The sequence below is a fragment of the Pongo pygmaeus genome, chromosome 15, assembly GCF_028885625.2.
Source record: "Pongo pygmaeus isolate AG05252 chromosome 15, NHGRI_mPonPyg2-v2.0_pri, whole genome shotgun sequence".
Taxonomy (NCBI): Eukaryota; Metazoa; Chordata; class Mammalia; order Primates; family Hominidae; genus Pongo; species Pongo pygmaeus.
Window position 1 is genome coordinate 33,878,758 of NC_072388.2, and position 25,007 is coordinate 33,903,764.

General features: G+C 35.5%; 1 protein-coding gene across 6 annotated transcripts in view; it reads right to left on the reverse strand.

The window, feature by feature from the left end:
- RALGAPA1 (Ral GTPase activating protein catalytic subunit alpha 1) overlaps positions 1-25,007 on the reverse strand; it is a 277,595-nt gene that overhangs the window by 20,828 nt on the left and 231,760 nt on the right. For all 6 annotated transcript variants that reach the window (XM_054447718.2, XM_054447717.2, XM_063651535.1 and 3 more), the window contains 2 exons: positions 12,948-13,106; positions 11,003-11,130 (listed from right to left, as the gene is read on the reverse strand). In XM_054447718.2, coding sequence (XP_054303693.1) covers positions 11,003-11,130; positions 12,948-13,106 — 287 coding nt within the window. The remainder of the gene's footprint in view (positions 1-11,002; positions 11,131-12,947; positions 13,107-25,007) is intronic.

The window sequence follows — 25,007 nt, forward strand, 5'->3', positions numbered from 1 at the left end:
AGTTTGGTTGTTTTTAGGGAATACTGTACTTTGTCCATGCCCTGATGGAGTTCTCTTTCTTCTCGTGCACTGTGATATGACCCAACTGTGTAGATTGGCATATGTGGACCATACTGTTACACTAAATTTGACAAAACAGATAAGATGGTGGTAATGCTTTCTTTTGGTATTTTTATCATTGTTGCCATGAAGCCAATGTATTATAAGACTAGGACAAAAGCACTTTATTCATCAATAACGTGTAAAAGTGTAATAATGTGTAAAACTCAATAATTGTATAAAAGTATCTCATAGGAAAAGTGTAAAGGATTGTTGTGCAAGAATGAAGAGTCTATCATGAGTCTATCATAAGAAATATGAAAATCTCATATGCTCTTTTAAAAATGATACATATGTATAAATATTATCAAACATTTAGAGACCTTAGTCTCATTGAGAAAATGCAATACTGGCTATTAGCCTGGCAATTACTGCTCAACTAATTATCATAAAAAAGACTTTATGAAAATAACAATTAATAAACATTTTGGAAAGGCTTTGCTAGAAAATGAAAAATAAGAAATTCAAGCTGTAATTGTTTTGCTAGTCAACAGGTAAAAAACACACAAAAGCAGAAGGAACTGTTACCTTAGACACTGGCTGCCATAAAACAATCAGTAGCATTAGAAAACCACATTTATGTTTATTTTCTTTCTGCTTGACTGTATTATCTGGTTTTGACCTACTTCTTGATCTTTATCTGCCACTGCTCTTCCCTTTATATCATCCAGCAGTACTGAACACCTTTTATCTCTTGACCATACCACATTTTTATGCCTCCATGCCCACTTCTTACCCTCAAAAAATTCTTCCCTGACCATATCTGCCTAGAAAAGTTCCATGTGTCTTTGAAATATTAGCAGAATTCTTCCATAGTAAAGCCATTCCTCTAATTTCCATCCCATCCTCTCACCCTACTATCCTCTTCCACTTAAAATTAATCACCTTTACCATCCTACTTGGTCTATATCACTATTGCGGAATGACCCCAAATTGCTTAAGTTTATCATTACTGCATTAAGTTCTTGGTAGAAGATAAAAATTGAAAATATCTCTAGAATTAAAACAATGTTAACAGAAATGGAAGTTGGCCATGTACTGAAGTCATTTTTGTGAGCTCCCACAGTTTAAGTAATTATTGGTCAATATTAGTAAAACCTTAAAGACTGTCTCTAGAGACCATTAAGAGACAATGCTATTTTCAGACAGAATAAACTTTCTTTACTATTATCACAAAGTTATTACATATCAGAGATGCACATTTATTGCTTTTTGAAAGGACAAGGATTTGCTAGACCAAAACTACCATCTTTAAAGGTATGCAGTACCTTTGAAATACGGTAACATCGGCAGGGCGCGGTGGCTCACACCTGTAATCCCAGCACTTTGGGAGGCCGAGGCAGATGGATCACGAGGTCAGGAGTTTGAGACCAGCCTGGCCAACATGGTGAAACCCTGTCACTACTAAAAATACAAAAATTAGCTGGGCGTGGTGGCAGGCACCTGTAATCCCAGCTACTTGGGAGGCTGAGGCAGGAGGATCGCTTGAAACTGGAAGGTGGAGGTTGCAGTGAGCCAAGATGGCGCCACTGCACTCCAGCCTGGGGGAAAGAGCAAAACTCTGTCTCCAAAAAAAAAAAAAAAAAAACAAAAACAAACGGTAACATCATCAACAGGCATATACTGCCATTTTTGAAAAGAATAGCTAAATAAATTAAAACTGACATAATCAAAAATATATTAGAGTCACTGTAGATGCGTGGCACATATATGGGGCCCCTGTTTAAATAATTACTCTGCATACACAGACTACAAAGACTACAAGGCTTGGCAGCAAAATCCATGACAAGGGGATGTGTAAGCACAGCAAAAAATTCTTTAATTGTAATGCCATGTCTTTAACACAGGAGTTTTTTTTTTTTTTGGACACAGAGTCTTACTCTGTTGCCCAGGCTGGAGTGCAGTGGCGCAATCTGGGCTCACAGCAACCTCTGGGTTCAAGCAATTCTCATGCCTCAAGCCTCCTGAGTAGCTGGGATTACAGGCGTGTGCCATCATGCTGGCTAATTTTTTGTATTTTTAGTAGAGACAGGGTTTTACTATATAGCCCAGGCTTGTCTTGAACTCCTGGCCTCAAGTGATCTGCCCACCTTGACCTCCCAAAGTGCTGGTATTACAGGTGTGAGCCACCGCGGCTGGCTGAATACAGGAGATTTAAATCCTTCAGTTATGGAGCAGATTGTTAGGTAAAGAAGAATGTTTGTCTGCTCTTGGAGAGATCCTACTACAATGGTTAGTACCAGTAGCACAATGGCTGTGAGCTTTTCAAAGACCACAAAACCTGGATCACTTAGCTGCTAAGACATTTTATTTGAAGAATTATCTTCTCTTCTTTTGAAGAGAACGACCATAACTATACACCTTAGTTAAAAATCAATTTGACTTAACAACAAATCAATTTGATTTAACAACTAATCAATTTGTCCATGATATTTAAGACCTTCATAGAAAGCATGAAGAACAAATGGCACAAAATTTTGAGAGCTCCTAATGGACTCACTAACATAGGTGGTACAAATGTTAAAGCAGCAAAATTGGAAACCTCATCAGCATCTAGACTCCCACTGCTTCCCCCTACTGCTCTCCTGTTGCTACCACTTTCCTTGCCTTACAGCAGGAATTGTGAGCCTTCAGGGCTCAGCCTCATGCTGCCTCCTTCTTGGAGGGGACACCAAGATGTATCCTCCCCAAGCCATCTGCCACTGCCATCAAGTCAGAGATGTCTCAGCTTATTTTTCTCCCTAAGAGATCTCCCAACCCCAAATGAAGTGAAAACCCTCATTAATGAATGATGTCTGAAAATTATCTTCAGTAAACTATAATGGCCTCTAATAAAAATATACTACTGATTAAGTAGTCAAAATAAAAAACCCTTGTATGTGTGCTAGCCTGGCTTATTCATGTATCAGAGGCAATTTTCACTGATCCTAGGTTTCCTCTTCTTACCTACCCAGCAAACTCTTAAGAGATGTAGCCTAGTCTAATACAAATCACAAACTATAAGTTACTACAAAAAATATTTGGGGCTTTTCCATTCTTAAAAGAATCCATGGCCGGGCGTGGTGGCTCACACCTGTAATCCCAGCACTTTGGGAGGCCGAGGTGGGTGGATCACGAGGTCAGGAGATCGAGACCATCCTGGCTAACACGGTGAAACCCCATCTCTACTAAAAATACAAAAAATTAGCTGGGCGTGGTGGCACGCAACTGTAGTCCCAGTGACTCGGGAGGCTGAGGCAGGAGAAGTGCTTGAACCCAGGAGGTGGAGCTTGCAGTGAGCTGAGATAGCACCACTGCACTCCAGCCTGGGCAATAGAGCAAGACTCCGTCTCAAAAAAAAAAAAAAGAATCCATGCTAAATCTAAACTTCAAAAATATAGATAATAAATACATCCACCTTGTTCAAATTAGAATAAATTCCTAGCCATCTACCATAGGCTAGGCACTGTGCTGGAAGTTAGTGAAACAAAGAGGGTAAGTAAGACTTGCTAATATATACACACACAGTAAGTACTATAACAAAATGTTTTGAGGCAGTGTAAACAATAGTTTTGCATAGTAAAGGAGTTTTTTTTTTTTTTTAAAAACAAAGGATATTTGGGTCATGAATAATAAGTATGTTAGGTAGAAAAAGTAGAGATGGGCATTATTGGGGTAACAACATGGGCCTGAAAAAGAAGAGCATTCAGGAAATAATGAATATGACTTAGCTGGACACATAATGTGCCCTGGGCATCAGTGTGGTAGAAGATGAGGGTAAAGATGGGGAATGGAGCTGGGGAGGAGTACAGGTATATTTGACAAAACTGCAGTAAGAAATATAAGGGTAGGGAGGGTAAGGTAAAAATAATTTGCTTCCAGGTCATGAAAAAATTTAGACTTGTTTCAATAAGCAGTTAAGAGCCATCTTAAGTCTTTTAGTATACAGATGTTTCTTGACTTACGATGGGCTTACATTCCAAAATACTCATCATAAATTGAAAATGCATTTAATACACCTAACTTACTGAACATTATAACTTACCCGAGTTATACGGAATATAACCTTATAGCCCACTTTAAATGTTCTTGGAACACTTACATTAGCCTGCAGTTAGGTAAAATCATCTAATGCAAAGCCTATATTTTTTTGAGATGGAGTTTCACTCTTGTTGCCCAGGCTGGAGTGCAATGGTATGATCTCGGCTCAGTGCAACCTCTGCCTCCCAGGTTCAAGCAATTCTCCTGAATTTTGAATCAAAATTCAAAATTCTAAGTATGATTTCTACTGAACGGTGTATTGCTTTTGTACCATCATAAAGCTGAACCATCCTAAACTGGGGACTGTCTGTACTTAGGTTTGCATTTTAGAAGAATATCCCAAGTGTCAATGTAGATGATAATAATGATAGCATCATTAACTCCCATGTAGCTACCATTTTCTGAACTCTTGCTATATGACAGATAGGTTACCTAGTGCTTCATGTGGATAATTTTACTTAATCCTTACATCATCCTGAATTTGGTACTACTATCCTCTTTTTACACATTAAATTAAGGATAACCCATACTTATTGATGTTATCTTCTGAGAAAATAATCTACAAAAGACAGTAGATACATAAAATTATATAGCTTCTCAATAAACTCATTTTCTTCTAATGTGAAATGGCAACAATACTGACAGATCCCCCCTAAGAGGTTTTATAATGTTTCATTATCACGAAAGGCAACTGCATTAGCAGAACCAATCAATTCCATTCCACTTAGTTTTGGCTTTCCTACTTTGCAACAGGTACTGTACATTTGAGTAGTAGAGCGTGAGGGAGAATAAACTGTAACTAATTGAAGAATAATCACTGACTTCTGGTAATCTCCCTGATCAAGTTAAATAGAAACCCAATTCTGGTATTTAAGAAAAAGTCAAATCTAAACAGATTAGAAGAAATCAAATAATACTAGTTGTGGTAGGAAAGAATATTCTAAATTGAAGAATAAAGTATTCTTTTAAAATGCCATTTAATTATATAATATCCCCCATACTGTATATTTCTGAACATTATACTTCTATAATGTACATATATGCATACAAAGCCTTAAGACTATAAATTACAAGAATTATAACAGACATGTTGCATTCCATCTACTCAAACCCCACCTTTTGAGGCCCAGATTTTCCAAACACTCTTTCCTGATCTTACTCCGAAGTAATTTCTTTGCCCTTGGAACTCTTACAGCATTTTATCTATAACCCCACCAGGACATTTTCATTTACTCTTCTATTATAGTTAGTAACGTACATATTATTCTCTCCTTGTTAAATTATAAGCTTATGAGGATAGGATTACTATCTGATTTGTCTTTGTATCCCTCTCAAAATCTTTATTGTGTAAGTGATCAATATTTTTGAAGGAAGAAAAACTACAATTCTATTTCTTGACTTGTTGATAAACTGTAATAATTCATTACCTAGTACATTTATGATTTATGTACTTTTCTCAAATTATAATTTGTAATAAGGATAAAAAGAAAAGAAAAACAGGATATGTTGGTTAATTTTATGTAAACTTGGCTGGGTCATGGGACCTAGTTTTTGGTCAAACATCAGTCTAGATGTTACTGTTATATTTTATAATATTAATATAATATATAACATATATTATACTCTTAATTACTGTATAATACTGTTATATTTATACTGTTATAGTTATATTTTAGATTTGATTACCATTTAAATCAGCAGACTTTGGGTAAAGCAGATTACCCTCTATAATGTGGGTGGGCCTCATCCAATCAGTTAAATACTTTAAGAGAAAACACTGAGGTCCCCTGAGGAAGGAGAGAATTCTGCCTTCAGACTCAGACTGCAACATCAACTCTTCCCTGAGTCTCCTACAGATTTCGAACTTGCCAGCCCCCACAACTACATGAACAAATTCCTTAAAACAAATCTCTTCTCTCTCTTTATATATACATCCTATTGGCTCTGTTTCTCTGAGAACTCTCACTACTACAACATGATTATATATTGTAAATTCTGCAAATTTCTATGTACAATAAATCTCACTAAAAAAAGAAACAGTATTTACCTAAAAGTATCATATTTAACATTTGTATATTCAGCATAGTCAAAATGTCTTTAGGATCAAAAGAAATAATTGCTTTAAAATTTTTATTTAAGGAATAGAATCATGATGGCTGAGGTCATGAAATTAATAATTTGGGATTATGATTCCCGCTGAAAAAACAGAAACAAAAAAACCATGAACACTCTTTCAATAGGTAACTAATAAATGATGGCTAGGATTAAAGCTGAAATATCTCTCTGGTCCAATGGTTACACAGAATCTGCTTGGTTTTCCTCCCCAGTGTTGCATTTCAATTTTAATTGCATGATCAAACTAACAAATTGAGCTCCAGACCCCTCCCCTGCCTGAAAAAAAAAGTACCTAGCTGACAAAAATCAGAGGTTGTAAGAAAATGCTTTTCCAGTACAAGTAATGTAAGAAACAAGTGAAGTGAAGGAGAGGTTTCAGCTTGAAAGACAGTCATCAATACGGACAGATTACTGTAATTCTGGCTGCTGGCATGATCGATTTGGGTAGCATATGACAATCAATATTGTCCCCATTTAGTGAACAACATTAGATTCATGGTTTCAGAAGATGTTCCTAGGATAAAATTTAAACTGCATTTAATGATCATAACTAGCACAATTTATGCTTTGGAATCTTAGTGAGTACTTTTATTGGGCATAAAATAACTGACACAGCAGTACAATTATCCAAATATAATCAAGCTTATTATTTTTTATCCCTTCATTTCTTTTAGGAAGAGTAAAGGATTAACTGGTGGTTTCCAAAGCCTACTTGTTTCTCAATTTCTGTTGTAATTTATGTTAACTAAATTGTTGACCAATTTTAGAATGCTTGATTTTTTCCTTAATGAGAACTTAATCTGATATTTCAAAAATGTACATCTTAAAATTTAATACATTATGTTTCTGAAATAAGTATTTAAAATTAAGACAGATGTACCTGTATTTCAATATCTTAAAATACAAATGTCTAGTTGTAGTTTATTATATAAATGTTCATTTGAAAATCAAGTAATCCACCTGTATGAAGTTATTTCCCCCCAACATTTAGAATATAGAACTTTGTACATTATATATATATATATTTGTACTATATATATATGCATATGTATGTATGTATTAAGTAGAGATACTATACTACTAGCCTTTGCTGCGTGTATATACATACTACACTAGGTATATATACTACACTCAGGTAGCATGGGAAGACAACTTCGTGTAGTTTCTAAACTCAAGATTCCAAGTCAAGAAAAATTTGTTTGATCTACCTGATTTAATGTATTTACCCTGTGTCCCAGAAGTAATTTTGCTGGTAGAAAACTTCAGATTTTCTGTTTAAATAAAGTATTCATGTTTACTATTTTCATCAATTTTCTCCAATGTGGTATCTATTAACATCTCAGCAAGATTGGCTATTAAAAATATGATGAAGTAGGCCTGAAAAATCCAACCCAATCGATCAACCTACCAATCAACCAAACATAAAAATCCAATTAGGCAATTCCTTGGTGTTGGGTAGACTTGTTTTATATTGACTGTAATCTTTACACATCACAGGATTAATCGTTGCACAAAATAATGTAACTTATTATTATATCTACTAAGTACATCCAAGTTCATTATCTCATTTAATCTTTACAACAATTCTGAGATGGTTATTAGTATCTTTTTTACAGTTGAAGAAAGTGAGGTTCAGAGATTCTGTGACTTGGCCAAGATCACAAGGCAGAGCTTGAGTTAAAAATTAATGCTTTCTAACTGCAAAGCCAGCTTTTATATACCTTTAGTGTAATATGAAGTCTGAAATAGAAGACTATGAACAGGGATGTAGAAAAAAAAATTAAGCCATATTCCCAAAACTCTTGAGTTTGCATTTTAAAACTACTTGGTAAGGAGTGCATCTTAAATGTTGTACCTCATGTCAGAAAGTTTGTGCTTGCTCAATCAGTTGAGTTCCTATTTTATGACACAAGAGGCAAATAGAGTTTTGCATTACAATCTAATCGATCTCAGCACTTTCCAAAAAGACCTAAGACATTTATTTACACAAGAAAGTACAAACTCTTCCACATCTACCTCTATGCTCCACTTTCGATTGCACCTTTAATGAAATGACAGAGGACACTCTCAGAATGGACATTAGGATACAGTGAACTGTGAAAGAGGCAAAGGTCAGAGAGTAAACATCCTTGATGAAGCTAACAGAGTGGATAAAATTTATGGGTAATAACCTGTATATTACATGTTAGATTAGCTACAGTTCTAGAGATATTCAGGAGACAACAAACTGAAAAGTATACGCCAATAAACAGATTAAAACTACAAAGCTTTTATGGAAGTACAGGTTGAGTATCCCTAAGCTGAAAATCTGAAATCTAAAATGCTCCAAAATCTGAAACTTTTGAGCTCTGACATGCCACTCAAAGGAAACATTCATTGAAGAATTTCAGATTTCAGGTATTCAGATTAGAAATGTTCAGTTAATTGGTAAGTATAATGAAATTTTCCAAAATCCAAAATCTGAAATCTGAAACACTTCTGGTCTCAAGAATTTCAGAGAAGGGATATTCAGCCTGTATTACAATGAGATAAAAATCAGAATAATAAAAATTTAGAAAAAGTAGACTAGGAAAGTGAGAATTTGTCAGTAAGCATCTTGTTTTGTTTAAAGGAAAAACATACTGTATCTAGGGAATGAAGCTGTAATTCCTAAAAAAGGCACATGGTATGTGTGCACCTTATAAATGGTAAGCTGTGAGTATGGGTTTCACAAATCAATCTCCTCATAGTTTATTCACATCTGGGGAAAAGACTCAAGATTCCAGGCCCCAAAGGTAAAGGAAATGAAACTGATTGCTGGCTGAGCTCAGCAGGGTTCACAAAAACTCAAGGGTCTTCTTGAATAGTTCCTCCTAATGCTTCAAACAATCAACAGACAATATAGTCTCAAAACAATCTTCAGAAACAATCAACAGACTGTATAGTCAAAGACAAGTGACTTAGAAATAAACTCGTCATGTCCATACTACTCACTGAACTTGCCTACCGAAATTTCTTTTCAATTGATAAATCTCTATTTAGTGGATGTCTCCAAATTATACTTTTGTTAACAATTCAAGGCACATTTTAGTCATTATCATTTCACTAAAATGACTACTTCAAATATGAGTTTTCAGTTTAAAGTAAGTGAAGATATAAATGCTATGAAAAAGAAATACTACAGAAATGTCATTAAGCTTAATCAATGTAACATACCATGATCCACCTGCAATTCCATTTCACTGTGTCAGAATACATGAGTATCTGATACAGAATACATGAGTATCTGATACAGAGTAATCAGATAGCTTAAGTCAATTTTCATCAAAAGAAGAAAATGTACATGGTAAACTACCAAGTTAAGATAATAAATCTATTTCATGTGGACTGGAACATAAGATATTTTTAAAAACCTTCCTTTAAAGCTTATCATTTATAGTTTATTATATAAAAAATAAAATGTTTTAAATCATATAGAAAAATTATATGAAAAACATAAATTTATTTTAGAAAGGAATATCAGAAAACAATTTAAAATCTAAAACTTTGTGTATGTTGTGTGCCAGGCACTGTTTTAAGAGCTTTACACATATTGACTCATTATTAGTTGTCATAACACCATGGGCTAGATATTATTATCATTCTCATTTTATAGACAAGAAAACTCAGGCTCAAAAACGTTAAATAATTTTCCCAAGGCTACACAGCTAAGAAAGCATGGCCAGCATTTGAGTTTAGGCAATCTGGCTCTGGAAGTTATGCTCTTAAACATTCCCCATCTTCTCATACCTCCATGTCTCTGATTATGTTGTTCCCTCTGCTTGGAAGGCTCTTTGGCTCATCCACATGATTAACTCTTATTTGTCCTTCAAAATTGGTTCAATCCTCACTTTTTCAGAAGTGTTTCCTGACAACACCACCCCATCCAGGTGAGTGAGAGACCCCTTGTTACTATATTTCTGGAATACCTGCCCATATCTCTATTAAAACATGTATGCTGAAAATAGTATGTTTCCCCAACTAGATTGAATTATTTGCAATGACTGTTTTGATTACTTCTGCAACTCCAGACTCGTAGAGTACCTGACACATAATGGGACTCTAATTAACCAAAAGATTAGTACTGATTAAAAGTATATAAAAGAGGGCTGGATGCAGTGGCTCAGGTCTGTAATCCCAGCACTTTGGGAGGCCGAGGCAGGTGGATCACCTGAGGTCAGGAGTTCGAGACCAGCCTGGCCAACATGGTAAAACCCCGTCTCTACTAAAAATACAAAAATTAGCTGGGCGTGGTGATGGATGCCTGTAATCCCAGCTAATTGGGAAGCTGAGGCAGAAGAATTGCTTGAACCCCAGAGTCGGAGGTTGCAGTGAGCCGAGATCGTGCCATTGCACTCCAGCCTGGGTGACAAAAGTGAGACTCCATCTCAAAAAAAACTAAACAAAACAAAAAAAGCATGTGAAAGAAAATATATCATTCAAATATCATAACTGCTCCAACACTGGGGAGGAACTGAACCATCTATACATCAATAAACAGGGAATCAGGCTGAGTGCAGTGGCTCACACCTGTAATCTCAGCACTTTAGGAGGCTGACCGAGGTGGGACAATCACTTGAGCCCAGGAGTTTGAGACAAGCCCGGGCAACATAATGATACTCCATTTCTACCAAAAATAATAATTAAAAAAATCCTAGAAAATAAAAGGCTTTAACAATACATAAGAAATATTTACCTTTGTGAGTAGACATACATTAGAGTAGAAACCATTAAGTTAAAAAAAGGATACAAGTTTTGATACAACGGAATCAGAGATTTCAGAGCACGGCTTGCATTTATAGCTGTTGCTCTAACCATAATGGGTAGAACCTTTCCATTCACAATAGCACCATCAAAAAGGGGACCAAAGAAGGGAACCTGATTGAGAAATCAGAACATAATTTTACACTCAAATTATAGACAGATTGTAAATAAGAGCAATCAAGACACTTTGCATCCAAAAGTATTTCTGCTGCTTCTTTAGTTCTTCCTTCAGTAAAAATACTATTTGAATTCAATTCTTTTCTGTGATGGGTCACTCATACTAGGACAATAAAAAATGTCAAAGGTTTACAGGGTGTCTATTCAAAAGAACTATGTGCTTCATGTAACTGAGTAAATAATTTACACACTTAGCTAATTTTCAAATTTTACTAGTTTCAATTGTATATAAAAAGCCAACACTAGAAGTAAATTTCCTTTTCTCCATTGAGTGAACAAAAGAAAAATATATACTTATAGGCAAGAAGTTAGTTTTTCATTATTTTTGTGTGACACTAGCTTTACTACAGAACCTAAAACCCTTATTACATAGTTTATTAGAAAAAATATCTATGTTTTGATAATTAAATGTTATTTTTGTGAGGTGACTCACTAACGGTTTCAAAACTTAGAAATTCTGTTTGAATAAGGTTGGCATAAATGGCAGCTGAAGGCAAGGACATAAGCTCTGGATAAGATGGTAAATATTTTAGATTCTGTGGTCACATGTTCTCTCTGTTGTATATTCTTCAATTTTTTTTTTTTAAACTCTTTTAAGGCTGGGCACGGTGGCTCATGCCTGTAATCCCAGCACTTTGGGAGGCCAGATCACCTGAAGTCAAGAGTTTGAGACCAGCCTGACCAAAATGGTGAAAACCTGTCTCTACTAAAAATAGAAAAATTAGCTGGGCATGGTGGCAGGCACCTGTAGTACCAGATACTCAGGAGGCTGAGACAGGGAATTGCTTGAACCCGGGAGGCGGAGGTTGCAGTGAGCCGAGATTGTGCCACCGCACTCCAGCCTGGGCGACAGAGCGAGAGTGAAACTCCATCTCAAAAAAACCAAAAACCAAAACAAAACCACCACCACTACCACCAAAAACAACAAAACGCCTCTTTAAAAATGTAAAAAAACCCAAAACCAAAACCGAAATATTCTTAGCTTGTGGGTTGTATGAAACCAGGCTATGGGCCATAGTCTGCTGACCTCTGGTTTAGGTGAACCCTGAAGAAACCTAAATTCACACATAAGAAATTCATACATGAGAAACTCAATCCAATTCAAGGAATTCTGAAGATTCATAATCAATTGTCAAATGTAGGTTTTCTAGAAACTGAAGAATTCAGTTTAAAAAAGGGAAGGAACACATCAAAAATACTACCAAACTTTTATTATCCTGGAAGAAAATATTTCTGCAATAGTGTGTTTGAATTCTATGGTGTATATATAAGACATCCAACTATAGGATAGGTGACTGAACCATTTGGCTTATTTTTTTCAATTTGTAGAATCCTCATTTATTGACATGAATAATAATCATGCAATCTTAGTAAGATATATCAACTAAAAATATAGGAATCATATATTCCTATTATAAAGTAAATGATGACTTCTTACTGTGATTTTTAGGAAACTGTAATTGTTCTCTTAATAAAAGGTAAATACTTTTTGAGCTTGGTACAAGGGAACTTTCACTCTGGCACTACCTAGCCAAATCTCCCATTTGAACACAGTTTCTTGCTATTTATTCTGTTTTAGCTCCTTCTGAACCAGGCTTAGGCAATCCATGTAGCTACCAGGGTCTATGTTACATTTACCCTCAGTTTCACAACTTGATTCCTACTCCAAATTTTATTCTGTAACATGGAAAGAAACCCATGAACCCTTATAGAACCAAAATCTATTATTAAAATGGAAGATAAGGAGTTCTTACCTCTGGTTTTTTCATTATCTGAATACTGAACATGTGATTTTTCATTGGATATATTACAATAAGGACATCACCAAATTCTGTGGGAATAATTCCTCTCCTGTAGTCTCTAGTATGCTCTGACCAAACAATGTGCACCTCATCATTTCCCAAATGTCTCAACTGGAAAGACAAGAAAACAATTTATACTGCTTTAAAAGCTCTTTGAGTACAGTCATACAGTCACAAATACAACATAAAAAGAGGAAAAATGAAATTAAAAAATTGTTAAATTGCACTTGATCAGTTTTACATATGAAACACAAACACTCAAAAACATTAGGAGACACTGCAGAAGACCAGACAATTTCAATTGTCAATAACCAATGGGTAACAGAGAACTTAGATTTAAAAAGATTCACATATAGCCCAAATACTCTCCTTAACCAGCAACTGCACCAATTCTCCACTAACAGATCTTTTAAAAGATTGTTTTAAAAAAAGAAGTAAATAACTCATAAATTGGATAATCCCCAATTGAGTAAGAGAAAGTTGATTATGTTTGGTTTAACAAATTTATTTCCAGGTTTTCTTTGCCCATGAAACTCAAAAGTTCTTCCAAATAGATGTCTTGAGAATTGTTAGACCCTCAAGACGTTATTTAAATATTTGTGGTGCTTGCTTACAAAGGTGTTTCTGGCAATCAGAGACAGTTAACATTATGATAATTAGAACTGTAAAAACACAAAACATTCAGAAGTTGGATTTCTAATAAGGTATTAAAAAAATGAACTTAATGCCCTTTAGTCTTGAGTTTTCTTCACAGAGACTGCTATAGAATAATGCATTTTATTATAAAATTTCATTATACTAGTACGTTTATTGATTCTGCCACTGTGAGCATTTGAGTTGACTTTTAGTGCAGATCTTACATGGGATTTCCATTAGTTTCAGATAACTAGACACACGGCAGGTGGAAAGGTTTAGAAGAGTAAACCTGGGATAACTGTCATCAATATTTATGCTATCAGCTAACATACGGGCAATTTCTATCTCAGAAATATGTCATTTATTTTGGCTTAAGGATGAACATAGGTTAAGAAAAAGAACTTAATATATGATTTAAACAAAGAAAGGAGTTAAGTCCAATTAGTGAAATCCTCTCTTCTGTCACTCCTTAATCCTGGAGTAACTCCTTATACACATACACAAGTTGAATAATATAAATGTGTGGGACTTGGTCTTTGTGACATTTTTAAAAAGCAAAAAAGATTACACAACTCAGAAAAGCCATGGCTTCATAATTTCATTTTTTAATCAAAATACTTTAAAAATATCCTTCCTATACAGCCATCCCCATGTGTCAGCTTCCCTAATAGGTTTATGTTAACTGAATACAAAAGAAATGTGAAATAAATTTAACCAGGAGGGATGATCCAATCTAATTTTGATACATTAATGTCATATGCTGTACATGTTACAATAGCAGCCAGATCTAATACTAAGCTCCAGGCTATACTGAGATTTCCAAATGGCAGATTGTTCTAAGTGATATCAAGTATAATTGAAGTAATAAACGATAGTAAAAGCTGAGCACACTGTCAGGAAGAATTTAGGTATTTACTTTTTAAAATTAAATGAGTTAGGTAAGGAAAGACAAGACAACTGAAATAATGCAGGTCTCAATTTACAGAAAATTCCTTTTATTTATCTGCTACATTAACCCTTGAACTCTTGCCAAAACTATCTATAATTTCTAGTGCCCACTTATCTAAAGAAACGAGAAAAAAGGGCAAGTGTACTTTTATTTTATAAATGAAGCTTGGTCAAATATCTAAAGTCTGTTAAATAAGTTTAATGGAAAAGAACAACATATTTTTGCCAAGCTGTTGTAATGAAGATTTCTGGCACAGAACCATGTACATAACAAAGTCATTCTAAACATGTTCAAACATTTGAAGGGAAAAGCTTCATGAAATCCCTTATCATTTACATTCAAATGCTAAAAAAGTAATTATTTTAGGCTGTCATAATGAGGTATGTTTTTATGTCTTTAAAATCTCATATAGTAATTAGATACAAATTGAGAAATTGCTAATCATTGCTATGTGTCTTGGGAATTTTTGAAAGACTACTGAAAAAATCAATTTTTAATGGTGAAGCATTAATAGAAATTTCAGGCATATGTATGTTTGACATACTTTATATATTATTTAATATTGATTTTATTTATTCCTTATCGCTATGGACTTACAAGATTGTGTCCTATGGAGCAGCATGTGGTGGCTCACACTTGCAATCCGAGCACTCTGGGAGGCTAAGGCGGGCGAATCACCCGAGGTCAGGAGTATTGAGACTAGCCTGGCCAACATGGTGAAACCCCGTCTCTACTAAAAATACAAAAATTAGACAGGTGTGGTGGCATACACCTGTAATCCCAGCTACTCAGGAGGCTGAGAAGGGAGGATTCCTTGAACCTGGGAGGTAGAAGTTGCAGAGAGCTGAGATCATGCCACTGCACTCCAGCCTGTGCGACACAGTGAGACTCCATCTCAAAGAAAAAAAAAAAAAAGATTGTACAACCAGTAGGTTTTGCTATACTCTAAAACCACCAAAGAAGTTCCTACCTACATGTTTATTGACTCAGATGCTAATTCATTTCTGAAATAGAGTAGAAGACTTCTGTACATGGGATAGGTCTGTTAAAACGATTGGCAACAAAACTACTCTTCTAAATTTCTTTCAACTGCTACTGAAGTCATTTTGGAACTCAAGGTATATAACATAGGCTACAGATGACTATTATTAATTGAAGAAGACAAAGCAGCTAAATGAAATTCAACAAGTGTACAAGTGAAGTCCTCAAATACACTAGAACGTTAATACTGGAAGAGACCTTAAAGTTCTAATTTCCCACCTGATACAGAAGCTTGTGCCACCATATGCCTGATAAGTAGACATCCTGCCTCTGCTTGAATACTTCTAAGATTGGGGATTTTATGAATTCACAAATCAACCCATTTCTTATTTATTTATTTTGAGATGGAGTTTCGCTCTTGTTGCCCAGGCTGGAGTGCAATGGTGCAATCTTGGCTCATGCAACCTCTGCCTCCCAGGTTCAAGCGATTCTCTTGCCTCAGCTTCCCAAGTAGCTGGGATTACAGGCGCCCACCACCACGTCCAGCTAATTTTTTATTTTTAGTAGAGATGGGGTTTCACCATGTTGGCCAGGCTGGTCTCGAACTCCTGACCTCAGGTGATCCGCCCACCTCAGCCTCCCAAAGTGCTGGGATTACAGGCGTGAGCCACTGCGCCTGGCCCCCATTTCATTTTTAAAGAGCTGCAATCATTAGAACATCTTAATACTAGGCTAAAAACTGCCTTCCGGATGCTAGCTCTTCCAAAATGAGCCTTACCAAATAAATCCAATCTGTATTCTATATATTTTCTGTTATCTGAAGATCAGTCTAATATATATCTCACCTTTCCTTTTCCAGGTTAAAAGTGTTCTTAGCTCCTCTTACAGTTTACAAACATATTCATTATCTTGGGTTATTGTCTCAGTTTACTAATGTTTCTATTAAACTTGTGTATGGAATAGAATACAGTATCAACACATGCTCTGAATAATACAGCAAACTCACAGTGGGGCTGTTTCTTCCTTCAGTCTGTTCAATAAATTACTTTCTGCATTTTAAAAATGATGGCTCAAATGGAATTTGTAGTCAGTTCAAGCTTCTAAGTCTTTTTCTTACAAAGTTCTCTTAAGCAGGTACAATTGACTGCTAGAACTAAAGAAGGGATTTCATAATTTTCCCTTGCCAGGTTCAGATTATCTTTAAGCTTCTGAAGGTCTATTGTTAGCCTGACTCTGCTATTCATGTGCTGGCTCTCTGCCAGATATGGGCTATCCTTAAGTTCAAATTCCAGTGTCTTCATTTACATTTTGGACAAAAATGTCAGATGGGACAGGCTTGGTTAAGAGCCTTATAGCAAGTCATTACAGACTTTCCTCCTGGTTAAAAAAATCCACAAAACCCTATATTTATTAAAGGTATTTATTAAGTGCTTACTGCTTACTGTTTGTGACAATTTATTAAATTTCCACAACAATACTATGAAGTAGTAATAATTATTATTATCCCTATTTTTACAGGAGAGGAATTGAAGCTTAAAAGGATGAAGTAACTCGCCTAAGGTCATACAAATAGTAAGTGGCAGAGCCAGGATTCAAACCAAGGCAGGCTGGTTCTAGAACCTATACTGTAACCACCTCCCTATATTGCTTCTAGTTAAATAATTAATTTATGTGCTATGAATATGATTATACAATCACTCATGAATATACTTACCAAACTCTTATTAAGACCACATTTCTTCAACTTGTCCACAACAAGCAACTTAGTTAAATGCTTTATTGCAGTCTATGGTTTTCCCTAATCTAGTAATCCTATTAAAACAAATTAAGTTATTTTGATGTGATTTGTTATGGTGAACTCATGGTGGCTCCTAGTGATCACTACACTTCATTATCTAAGTGCTCACAAACCATCTGTTTAATAATCCTATTTTGCCAGGCACTGACATGAAGCTCATGAATGTTGGTTAATTTCTATAGTCTATGGCCTGCTCCATGTTCTTCTGTGAAAATCAGATGTTCACCCATTGCTACAGACTGAATGTTTGCATCCCACCCACCCCCCAAATTCATACTGTGAAATCCTAACCCCCCAATATGTTGGTATTGGAAGGTAGGGAACTCTGGGAGGTGATTACGTTATGAGGGCTCCTTTATAAGGGATTAATGTCCTTATAAAAGAGACCCCAGAGAGCTTACTTGACTCTTCTGCTATTATATATAAGGTTACAGTGAGAAGATGGTCATCTGTGAACAAGGGAGTGGTCCCTCATCAGACAATGAATCTGTCAGCATTTTGATCTTAGATTTCTCAGCCCCCAGAACTGTGAGAAATAAATTTCTGTGGTTTATAAGCCATTCAGTCTATGGTATTTTTGTTATTTCAGCCTGAATGGACTAAGACATTCATCTTATGGCAATGCACTCATTCTCCATGATTACCAACAGGAATTCCAGAGTCAATTCTAGATTTCCTCAGTGCCATATAATATCATTCATCTGGGGCTGAAGACTAGAATTCTTATAAAGTAACTGTATTATGTCTCTCACTAAATCAGCTTATCTTCCTGACTTCTCCATTTCTGTTAAAAGTACCTAACAACTAATTATAATCACTCAGCATTAAAACCTGATAGTCTTTTAGTCTTTTTTGACTACTCTGTTTTCCTCACTACATCTCTAATGAGCTCTTCATTTTTTTAAAAAAGTATATTCCTTTTTTTGTACTTTCCTTCCTATTCCTCTACTGCTGTCCTAGATCACATGCTACTCATCCTACATACCATACACACTGATTCATGAGGTCTTAAAAAGTCTTTTTTCTCTTCCTTCCCTCCTCCATATCCACCTTCTTTCATTCATAACCAAATATTGAGAGCTGACCAAATGCTAGCTTTTGCAGATGCAACAATGAGTAAAAACAGACATGGTCCCTGCTAGCAAAGCTTTGTGTACAGTGGAGGAGACAGAGTAAAATAACCATACAATAAATAAATAAATAATTTAAAAATACAAATGATGCTCTAAATACACTTTTCTGAATACAAATAACATAGGACATGGATCTATAATAGCTCTTGAACTAAAAGCTGAAGAACACACAGAAGTTAATTAGGTTAGGCAGTTACTTCAGGAGATAGGGGTATATGTGTAGAAACTGTAACTTAGTATTCTTACTGCCCCAAGTCCCCATTCTTTCCCCCATCTTTCATGCACTCACACTTAGTAAAACACACTCTATGATATACCCCTCAATCATGTGAGAAAACATGCTTTAATATACCTTCTAATAGTCATACATATTTTCCTACATTCACTTGCTGTTTAGATTATTCATTTTTAGCAATCAGGAAAAGTTTCTTGAAAACAACAGGCACAGCATCCAATACTATGCCTTAGCAGAGTGGGCATTCAATAAATACTGGTGACTATTAAAAAGATAATATAACAATACTTATCTTGCATTTTTTTCCTATCATTACCTAGTACATAGCATAAAAATAGAATTATCTGCAGTTATGGCATTTATTTAAATGTCACTTTGATAAAGACAAAGGTGTCTATAGATAGTTCTTTTGATTTGTGACTATGGTAGCTGTGGCAATTCACTGAACAAACATTTGTTAAATGCCAATAGGCCTGGTACTAGGTGCTGGAGATACAGCAGTAAGCAAAAGAGACAAAGTCCTTGTTCTCATGACCTTGATATTCTAGTGGGAGGAGTCAGATAAACATATACAAAAATAAACAAGGTAAACTTACACGCCGATAAATCTATAAAAATAATATAGGGTAATGTGATAAAGTTCCTGAGTAGAAGGGGGCTTATTTAGCTAGGATGGTCTAAAAATGTCTTTCTGAGAAACTGTTATAGGAGTTTAAGAACAGAACAATTAGAATGAGGAAGCCTGATAATGTGGAGAAAAAACATTTCAAACTGAGAGAGTAGTAAGTGTACAGAGCCCTTAAGACGTGAATGAGTTTGACATGTTGGAAGGTTAGAATGACAGTCAGTGAGGCCAGTTTATGGTAAATGAAAAGGAAAAAGACAGGAGATGAGATCTAGAGGTAGGCGGGCTGGTGGGGCCAAATCACGTAGTGCCATAGTGAGGAATTAGAATTTTATTCCCAGCTGGGCACAGTGGCTCACGCCTGTGATCCCAGCACTTTGGGAGGCTGAGGCGGGCAGATCATGAGGTCAAGAGATTGAGACCATCCTGGCCAACATGGTGAAACCTTATCTCTACTAAAAGGTAGTGCACACCTATGGTCCCAGCTACTCGGGAGGCTGAGTCAGGAGAATTGCTTGAACCCAGGAGGCAGAGGTTGCAGTGAACAGAGATCGGGCCATTGCACTCCAGTGTGGCGACATAGTGAGACTCCGTCTCAAAAAAAAAAAAAAAAAAAAAAAAATTTTATTCCCTATACAATGAGAGAGATTGCTGCTCTGCTATCTCTGCTATCTCACCCATATAACATTTACTGTGGTGAGATAAACTTGCACTGAACCACTTATATTTTCTGTTTTCTCAATCCTCTATTCTTGACATCAGGAGTATATATGTAAAAACTGGAGTTAGGGGCAGAGTTTCTTCTATAAGGTTGTTATATTTAGGACTCAAACAATGAGTATAATTTCACAGCACTTATTAACTATAATCCTAACTTCACTTTTACTAAAATAATGAAAAAATTTAAAAATTATTCCTTAAATTTGTTTTTTAACAAATTCATTTTCCAGACTATATTTAGCATATAGTTCTTTGGAAAGTATCTTATATTTCTGTATAAAATAAAGAAAAACAGATTTAAAAAAAAAATCAGACCAAGCAGCACTACAAGGTTCATTTATTTGCACAACTATTGTGACTAAATTTCAAGACAGAAAATGAAACACTTTCCATTACACTAATAGTATTTCAGAGGAAATGGACTTAAATAAAGTGCTTCTTTCCCCCTATTTTGGGGGGTCCAGGAAATGAAAGATAGACTAGAGAGTTCAACTAAGTATGTTACCATTATCTCAACTCGATCTTCATCAAACTTCTAAAAGGATGATTCAGCTACCTATGAAGCAGAGTATCAGCAAGTGGCTAGAACAAGGAGACAGAGGAAATGAGAGAGGCTCCTATGAACACTTTATACCAATGCTTGCAGCACTTTTGATTTTTAGGGGTGAATACACTCAGTTAAGTGGAAATTATTTTTAACCATTTTCCATTAATCTTCCTCAGAAAGAGATAATTTATAGAACAGATTGCTTGGACTGGGGTTATATCAGGACTTTTATATGGTAGTGCAACATTTCTAAGAGAAACTTAGCTAAACTGAATGTCTGGCTAATTTGCTCAAGAAGTATAGTCTATGTTGTAAATATTCTGCTGCTACTGTCTTGAGTCTTGAAAAAGCTTCTCTTCACAAGAAATATAAATGCTACATTTAAATAGGTCCAAGGATATTTACTTCTCATTCTGAGAAAATAAAATGTTTGAAAATAATTTACAAATCACATATTTTAAATAAAAAGTCAGAACTAAAATTAGTTTCTATTAAATGGATATAAATGATTTTACCCTACCAAGTTTAAAGCAAAGGACCAGAGTCATAAATAATTCTAGCTTGCCAGAGGCATGGCTATTTCTTTATACTGACTGTCGACTATCTAATTTAATTAGAGGTATTAAACTCCTTGCTGAGGTCAACAAGCCTTACTTCCTCCAATATTACACTTCAACCAGTGCTCATTAATGTGTCTACTGAATGGATTAACACACCTAAAGATATATGTACAAAGGACAGGGGGGACAACCTAATGATATCCAATTGTTCATTTATAATAGGACACATGTTCTAGCCTCAACTTATTACCACTAATGTGGAATTTATTAAATTCAGGAGAAAAAATACCAATACAGAAAGTGATTTTTTATCAAGGGCAACTGGTATAAGATAACTGGCTTCTATGATTAAGTTTAAACATTTAACCTATCAAAAATAAAGTGATACTAAAATAAAACTAAAATATAAGCCTGCTACTTAGAAAAATCTTATATACTAGAACTCTGAGGAAAAGATTAAGGCAACAGTCATTAAGTATAGGGAAATGGGAAACACCAGTATATAGAGAAATCAATGTTTATAAGGTTTTAAAAAATTTCTACGAAAAGAAAGTTTAGGCTAATTACACTGAATTATGAGATCAAATAAAAATTCCCTTTTTGTTGGACTTAAAAGCTGCTATTGTTTCTTGGAGAATCGCAGTGTCAGGACGTATATGACCACATTGTTCATACATATAGAGCTGAAACATTGCTTTAATATAGTTTGACACTGACAAAGTAAATTTTACTTAAATTGATTTAAATTACTACTAGAGAAAATAAGACATTTCTCCAAAGAGTATATACAAATGGGCAATAAGCACATGAAAAGATGCTCAATATCATTAGAAGGGAAATACAAGTCAAAACCACAACGAAATATCATTTCATACCTACTACTATGGCTATAATTATTTTTTTAAAACAGAAAATAACAAGTGTTGGCAAAGGTGGAAAAACTGCAACCCTTAGGCATTGCTGGTGGAAATATAAAATGATGTGGTTGCTGTAGAAAACATCCTGACACCTTCTCAGAAAGCTAAATATACAATTACCATATGATCCCAGCAATTCCACTCCTAGCTATATAGCTAAATTGAAAACAGGGATTCAAATAGATATTTGTATGCCAATGTTCACTGCAACATTGTTTACAAGAACCAAAAGGTGGAAACAACCCAATTTCCAGCCACAGATGAATGGGTAAACAAAATGAGGTATATACTTGCAACAGATTATTACTCAGCTTTAAAAAGAAATGAAGTTCTGATGTATGCTACAACATGAATGGATCTTGAAAACATGCTAAGGAAAAAAGGCACAAAAGGACACATATTTTATGATTCCACTTATTCAAGGTTCCTAGAACCGGCAAATTCATAGAGGAAGTGGATTAGAGGTTACCAGGGGTAGTGGAAAGAGGAATGGGGAATTACTGTTTAATGGGTACAAAGTTGCTGTTTGAAAATTTAAAAAAGTTCTGGAACAAAAACAAAAAACAAAAAACAAAAAAAACAAGATCTGGGTCTTCCAGTTTCTGGTGCAGCATATAAAGGTTTGGAGTCACCACTTTGATCTAACAACAAGTAAAATGCCGAACAAACTGAAAATCAACAATTAATTTTAGCATCATCAGAGACATGAAGTCACAGGAAAAATCCTCCCCTCCCCATTCCTGGTGTCCCACTGGAGAGAGACAGATAGTTACAGCTGACTGATGGGATCTAGTGCCAGTGTAGGAAAACCTGCACTAAAATTGAACTGCTGGAAGCTCAGTGTGGACAAGTCTAAGAGTTAAAAACTCCAGGAGAAACCAGTCTTATGGGGAACTTCCCTACTTTTGTGAGTTTTATTTCCAAGAGCTCTACCAGGTCCTCACAGTGAATAATGCAGGAAAATATTCTCTTGCTTTCTGGAGGGGGAGGGGAAAAACAATTATTTGAAACATACCAAAACATTATGTTCTTCTTTAAAAGGCCTGCCCTCAGTAGAAACTATTTTACCAAAGCCTAACCTACCTGGGAGAAGAAAAATAGCCAACTCTGGCTCCTTGGAAGGTCATACTGTCCCACCTAAGGGAAGCGACTGAAAAACACTAGTGAAGTTCACAATCCAGGGCCACAGGCTCAGCAAAATACTGAAACCTAATGATGGGACAATGGAGTGCCTTCCCTTCCTCCACACCTTACCACCATACCACTAAAGGCCTGTTTACCAGAGTTCCTTTTACTGAGCATATGTTCAGATTTCAACAAAAAATTACAAGACAAAAAACATAGTCTAAAGAGACTGAACAAGCATCAGAACAGAATAAGCACCAGAACAGAATAAGCACCAGAGTCAGATGTGGCAGAGATACTAGAATTATCAGACCAGGAATTTAAAACAACTATGGTTAATATGCTATGGGGCTCTAATGGAAAAAGTAGACAACATTTAAGAACAGATGGACAATGTATGTAGAGAGATGGAAATTCTAGGAAAAAATAATCAAGAAAAAATGCTAAGTTAAACGCTGGAACAGAAATTTTAAAATGTCTTTGATAGGCTCATTCACAGACAAGACACAGCTGAGGAAAGAATCTCTGAGCTTCAGGATATCTGAATAGAAACCTCCAAAACAGAAAAGCAAAGAGAAAAAAGACTTATATTCAAACAGAATACGCAAAAACTGTGGGACTACCATGAAAGATGTAAATACATGTAATGGGAACACCAAAAGAAGAAGAAAGAGAAAAAGGAACAGAAGCAATATTTGAAGCAATAATAACTGAGAATTTCCCCAACTTAATGTCAGTCATAAACCTAGATCCAGGAAGCTCAGTGAACACCAAGCAGGGTAAATGTCAAAAAACTACACCTAGGTGCATCGTATTTAAACTTGGAAATTCAAGGGGAAAGAAAAATTCTTCAAAGAAGCCAGAGGAAAAAAAATCTTACCTACAGAGTAGCAAAGATAAAAATTACTTCTGATGTCTCAGAAATCACATAAGCAAGAAGAGAGTGGAGTGAAATATTTAAAGTATTGAGAGAGGAAAAAAAATACCACACACCTAGAATTCTGTACCCTGTGAAATTATCCTTCAAAAGTGAAAAAGAAATAAGACTTTCTCAGGCAAACAAAAATTGAGGGAATTTGCAGCCTGAAGACTTACCTTTCAAGAAATGTTAAAACAAGTTCTTCAGAGAGAAGAAAAACATATATGTCATAAACTTGTATCTACATGATGAAAGGAAGAGTATGGAGAATGAATAAGTGAGGGTAAATTAAAACTTTTGTTTTTCTTAGTCATAATTGGTTTAACAGAATATAGTTTAATAATAGCAGCAATGTATTTGAACACGTATGCTCATATTAATATATATATAGGCTTATATATACCTAAAATAAGTGAAATGAATGACAGCAATGATACAAAGGATGGAAAGGAAGGATTAGGAATACTTTGTTATTGCAAGCAGTAATATATAAGCAGTACAGTATATTTTTTTTTTTGAGACAGGTCTCACTTTGTCACCCAAGCTGGAGTGCAGTGGTGCAATCATGGCCCACTGCAGCCTCAACCTCCCCAAGCTCAGGTGATCCTCTCACCTCAGCCTCCCAAGTCACTGGGACCATGGGGATGCACCATCATGCCTGGCTAACTTTTGTGTTTCTTGTAGAAACAAGGTTTCACCATGTTGCCCAGGGTGGTCTTGAACTCCTGGGCTCAACAGATCTGCCAGCCTCTGCCTTCCAAAGTGCTGGGATTACAGGTGTTAGCGAGTGCACCCAGCTGGTATAGTGTAATTTGAAAGTGGACTTGTAACTTGGATTAACTACAAATGTACAGTGTAAACTCTATA